This window comes from Tachyglossus aculeatus, chromosome 17, assembly GCF_015852505.1.
Source record: "Tachyglossus aculeatus isolate mTacAcu1 chromosome 17, mTacAcu1.pri, whole genome shotgun sequence".
Classification (NCBI taxonomy): Eukaryota; Metazoa; Chordata; class Mammalia; order Monotremata; family Tachyglossidae; genus Tachyglossus; species Tachyglossus aculeatus.
The window spans coordinates 9057246-9063245 of record NC_052082.1 but is presented as its reverse complement, the minus strand read 5'-3'; the positions used below and the strand labels follow the sequence as shown (position 1 = coordinate 9063245).

Genomic DNA, 6000 nt, shown 5'->3' with positions numbered 1-6000 from the left:
TTGATAATTGAGGACCTTGTCTTCTCTTCAAACCCCTGAGTCCACCCACCCTCAATTACCCCACCCTCCTCAACTGTTCCACCATTGTTCCTGACATCGTAACCTGTACTTCTTTCCTAGGGGTCCTCCTTAATTCTTTTCCCTCTTCTTCAACTGCTCCCTCCAATCAATCATCAAATCTTCCTGATTCTGACTCAAATAACATCTTGTACAACTGGCCTTTCCTTTCCAATCCTACTTGATGTGCAAAATGCCCAATTCCAACAGCCTCCTAGCTTCTTCTAGCCTCTTCTCAACTCTCCCTAGTTCGGTCTGTCCTCCTCAAGTCAGCCAAACTCATTCTTAGACCTCATTCTTTCTTAACTTCTCCCATCTCTAAGCTAGTGTCACTTTTGACTTTTACCCACTCTCTTGTGCTTTTTGGATTACAAATCCTCCCATCAATCAAACCTGCCTATCTTGTCTGAGGAGTTGCACATAGCATTGACCTTGGGGCTGACAATCTTTGTTTTTTCATTTCCTCCTACCTTGATTAGAGTTCTTTTGCTCCGGCCCATCCATCTCCTAGACCTTTCAAGCTCCTTCATATGTAGGATAATATCGCGAGTTGAGAAAAAGTTATAGACGCTTGATGGTCCTTATCCTAGCCATGAGGATGCACATCCCAGAGGCCAAACATTACATGGTTCCTCCAAAAGGCTCTGTTGTCACTGCCAGAGAGAGACACGATACTGAATTAGTACTTGGTGAGCTCAAGTACCCTTCAGTGCATAGAAATCTTTCCAGCAAAATACTTTTCCCCTAGAATGGGTTGGCACTGAGCCCTTCTCAAATTAATTGTTTGTCTACAGAAACAGGAATCCAGAAATCACCAAAGTGGTTGATGCTGAAGAAGTAATCAGTCGATCAATCAATCAATGGACTACGTGCTTTGTGCAGAGCACTGTATGCTTGGGAGAGTAATAATGATAATAATAATATTTTACTATGTAATAATATTATTAATATTTTACTATTCTATTTATTTTATTTTGTTAATATGTTTTGTTTTGTTCTCTGTCTCCCCCTACAAGACTGTGAGCCCGTTGTTGCGTAGGGACTGTCTCTATATGTTGCCAACTTGTACTTTCCAAGTGCTTAGTACAGTGCTCTGCACACAGTAAGTGCTCAATAAATACGATTGAATGAATGAATAATAATAATGACATTCATTAAGTGCTTACTATGTGATGATGATGATGGTATTTGTTAAGCACTTACTATGTGCAAAGAACTGTTCTAAGCACTGGGGAGGTTACAAGGTGATCAGGTTGTCGCAGTCTTAATCCCCATTTTACAGATGAGGTAGCTGAGGCACAGAGAAGTTAAGTGACTTACCCAAAGTCACACAGCTGACAGTTGGCAGTGCACTGTTCTAAGCGCTGGGGAGGTTACAAGGTGATCAGGTTGTCTCACGGGGGCTCACAGTCTTAATTCCCATTTTCCAGATGAGGTAACTGAGGCACAGAAAAATGAAGTGACTTACCCAATGTCACACAGCTGACAATCAGCAGAGTCGGGATTTGAACCCATGACTTCAGACTCCAAAGCCCAGGCTCTTTCCACTGAGCCACGCTGCATGCACAAGGAATTTACCATCTAATTAATGGGGAGAATGGGCATAAAATAAATTGAGATAAGGGAAGGAGCATGGCTTAGTGGAAAGGGCAATGGCTTGGGAGTCAGAAAGACCTGGGTTCTAATCCCACCTCTGCCACTTGTCTGCTGTGTGACCTTGGGCAAGTCAGTTCATTTCTCTGTGCCTCAGTTCCCTTATCTGTAAAATGGGGATGAAGACTCTGAGTCCTATGTGGGACATGGACTGTGTTCAACCTTATCAGCTTGCATATCATGGCTCAGTGGAAAGAGCCTGAGCTTGGGAGTCAGAGGTCATGGGTTCTAATCCCAGCTTCGCCACATGTCTGTTGTGTGACCTTGGGCAAATCACTCAACTTCTCTGAGCCTCAGTTACCTCATCTGTAAAAATGGGGATTAAGACTGTGAACCCCACGTGGGACAACCTGATCACCTTGTATCCCCCCAGTGCTTAGAACAGTGCTTGGCACATAGTAAGCACTTAACAAATGCCATCATTATTATTGTTATTATATATCTCAACACCTAGTACAGCGCCTGGTACAGAGTAAGCACTTAACGAATATCATGAAAAAGTGCTTTGCACACAGTAAGCACTCAATAAATAAGGTTGAATTAATGAATAAAAAAGGGGAGCTACTGGGTATAAGAATATGTGCCTGAGTGCTGTGGGATTGGGGAATACGTAAGGACTTCAGGGGTGGAAACGAGTGTATGGGATAGTCAGTAGGGAGGGGAAATAGTATTGGGAAATGAGAGCTTAATACTGGAAGGCTTCCTGGAGGAAATACAATATCAGTAAGGCTTTGAAGATAGGGAATCTGCTGGTCCGATGGATATGAAGGCGGATGAAATTCCAGGAAGGAGTGAGCAAGGGGGCAAAGGTAGGTGACACGAGACAGAGGGACGACGAGTAGATTGGTATAGGGTGCTTAGTACAGTGCCCTGCCTAAAGAAAACATTAATAAATACCATTGCTATGAATGAATATCATTACTTCTAGAGGTCCGAAATGTGCGGGCTAGGTTTTAGAGGAAGAGGAACTGGGATAAGAGAGAGTTGATGGAGGGCCTGACAGTGCTTGATATGGAGACAGATGGGGCAACCATGGGAGGTATTGGAGGAGGGCACAAAAAGATGTTGCAGCAGAGAAAAGTAATGATAATAATAATAATAATAATAATAATAATAATAATAATAATAATAATGCTATTTATCAAGTGGTCACTATGTGCCAAGCTTTGTTCTAAACTCAGGGGTAGATACAAGATCATCAGTTTGTCCCACGTGAGGCTCACAGTCTTAATCCCCATTTTACAGCTGAGGTAACTGAGGCACAGAGAAGTGAAGTGACCTGCCCAAAGTCACACAGCTGATAAGTGGCGGAGCCAGGATAAGAACCCATGACCTCTGATTCCCAAGCTCGTGCTCTTTCCAGTATGGACCAGAGACGGGGGAATCAGGAGGTGGGAGACCCCCATACCCAAAGTGGGGGCTGCAGCAGAATTCCTGCCACCCCTGACCAGCGGGGGTTCTCGCCTTGCAAAAAACACCTCCATCTCTCCCTTCCTCCTTCATCCTTCCTTTTTTCTTCCTTACCTCCCTCTTCTTTCCTTCCTCCTTCTCTCCTCTTTCCTTCCCTCCGCTTTCCCTCTTCCTCCTTCCTTCCCTCCTCCTTCCTTCCCCCTTCCTTCCTCCTTCCCTCCTCCTTCCTTCCCTCCTTTTCCATCCTCCTTTCCTCCTCCTTCCTCCTTCCCTCCTCCTTCCTTCCCTCCTTCCCTCCTTCCTTCCCTCCTTCCCTCCTTCCTTCCCTCCTTTCCTCCTTCCTTCCCTCCCACTTTCCTCCTTTCTTCCTCCTTCCTTCCCTCCCTCTTCCCTCCTCCTTCCTTCTTCTCTCCGTCCTTCCTTCCCTCCTCTTTTTCTCCTCCTTCCCTCCCTCTTTCCCTCCTCCTTACTTCTTCCTCCTTCCTTCCCTCCTCTTTTTCTCCTCCTTCCTCCTTGCCTCCTCCTTCCTTCTTCTCTCCGTCCTTCCTTCCCTCCTCTTTTTCTCCTCCTTCCCTCCTCTTTTCCTCCTCCTTACCTCTTCCTCCTTCCTTCCCTCCTCTTTTTCTCCTCCTTCCTCCTTCCCTCCTCTTTCCCTCCTTCCCTCTTCCTCCTTCCTTCCCTCCTTCCCTCTTCCTCCTTCCTTCCCTCCTCTTTATCTCCTCCTTCCTTCCCTCCTCATTCCCTCCTTCCCTCTTCCTCCTTCCTTCCCTCCTCTTTTTCTCCTCCTTCCTTCCCTCCTCTTTCCCTCCTACTTCCCTCTTCCTCCTTCCTCCCCTCCTCCTTCCCTCCGCCCCGACCTCTGCAGGCGTGCGCCTATGCGAGCCAGGGACTCCCTCTCCCTCTCTGAGCGCCTGTGTGTGTCTGTGTCTTGTGTTTTCTGTGTGTGTTTGTGTCCTCCCTCTCTCTGTCCTTGCTCTCTGCTCCCCCTTCCCTACCTCCTCCTCCCACCCGGTCCAAGATCAAAGCGATCCGGGCTTCTCCATCTGGGGCCGGATGCCTAAGGAATACCTCCTTTGGAGCCAGAGAGAGTTGGGAGTGAGCCCCCTTCTCCTCCCTCCCCTTCTCCCCTGGAGCCACCTCCTTTCCCTCTCCCTCTTTTCTCCTCTTTTGCACACTCGGGAGAAGAGGGAGGGGGGGAGATTGGGGAGAGGGAAGGGGGAGGGAGGAGGAGGAGGAGGAGGAGGAGGAGAGGCCAGGAGGAGGAGGAGGAGAAGAAGGCAATAAAAGCCCACATTTCATTGTCGGTGGAGCAAAGCCCCAGAAGAGCACCGTCTTTTTTCATTTTTCCAAAGGTTTTGGGTGGGTCTCCCCTGGAGAGGTCTGGGGGTTGCTTTCTTTGGGGGCGTCCGATTGATTGGCTGTGCCCAGGGCTGGGCAGGGGGAATCCAGGCGTGATGGTGATCTTGGCACTGTGGTTGGTGGCAGTCGCCCTGCTAGAGGTTAGGACTGCAGTCCGGGGACAAGTAAGTGGAACAACAAAAATCCCAACCCACCCCTTTCCCCCCCCCAAAAAAAGTTCATCTCCTCCCCCCCTTTACCTCCCTTCCCCAGCCCCCTTTCCCCTCCTGGCTTTTGGGGCTGTGATGTCCTGCTGGGGAGTGAATGGGTTGCATTCGTGTACACGCGTGTGTCTAAGTGTATACTCCTGCACGGGCCTATGTGAGCTGGCCATGGGGGTTGGTTGTGTCTGGGTCTCCGGGGTGTGTGTGTGTATGGTTGTACATATTTATTACTCTATTTATTTATTTATTTATTTTACTTGTACATTTCTATCCTACTTATTTTATTTTGTTGGTATGTTTGGTTCTGTTCTCTGTCTCCCCCTTTTAGACTGTGAGCCCACTGTTGGGTAGGGACTGTCTCTATGTGATGCCAATTTGTACTTCCCAAGCGCTTAGTACAGTGCTCTGCACATAGTAAGCGCTCAATAAATACGATTGATTGATTGATTGAAGGAGATCCCAGCCCGGGGTCCCTCTCTCTCTCTCTGCTCTTCAGGGAAGGGGGCTACCTTGCTCTGTGTGTGTGTGTGGGTGTGTGTGTGTGTGTGTGTGTGTGTGTGTGTGTGTTTATTTGGGGGGGGACCCTGGAGGTTGCGCAGAGCCCCGTGGCCCCCCGGCGGCTGGGGGTCGTGGGGAGCCTTGGGGACCCCCGGGGACAACCACGTTGAGAAGCAGCCTGGCTCAGTGGAAATAATAATAATAATGATAATAATGACGGCATTTGTTAAGCCCTTACTATGTGCAAAGCACTGTTCTAAGCGCTGGGGGGAATACAAGGTGATCAGGTTGTCCCACGGGGGGCTCACAGTCCTAATCCCCATTTTACAGATGAAGGGACTGAGGCTCAGAGAAGTTAACTGACTTGCCCAAGGTCACACAGCTGACATGTGGTGGAGCTGGGATTCGAACCCATGACCTTTAGCTCCAAAGCCCGGGCTCTTTCCACTGAGCCATGCTGCTTCTCTGGAAAGAGAAGTGGAAAGAGCCCGGGCTTTGGAGTCAAAGGTCCTGGGTTCCGATCCCGGCTCCGCCAACAGTCAGCTGGGTGACTTTGGGCGAGTCACTTCACTTCTCCGGGCCTCAGTTCCCTCATCTGGAAAATGGGGGTGAAGACTAGGAGTCCCCGATGGGACAACCTCATCACCTTGTAACCTCCCCAGCGCTCCCCTTACCTCCTTCCCTTCCCCACAGCACCTGTACATATGTATATATGTTTGTTCGTATTTATTACTCTATTTATTCTACTTGTACATATCTATTCTATTTATTTTATTTTGTTAACATGTTTGGTTGTGTTCTCTGTCTCCCCCTTCTTGAC

At 48.3% G+C, this 6000-nt stretch overlaps 1 protein-coding gene across 1 annotated transcript in view; it reads left to right on the top strand.

Annotated features, from left to right (window-relative positions):
- Nucleotides 1–4574: 4574 nt before the first annotated feature.
- The window catches only part of ADAMTS3 (ADAM metallopeptidase with thrombospondin type 1 motif 3), a 184482-nt gene continuing 183056 nt past the window's right edge, over nt 4575–6000 (top strand). Inside the window, exon 1 of the mRNA XM_038758782.1 lies at nt 4575–4643. Coding sequence (XP_038614710.1) covers nt 4575–4643 — 69 coding nt within the window. The remainder of the gene's footprint in view (nt 4644–6000) is intronic.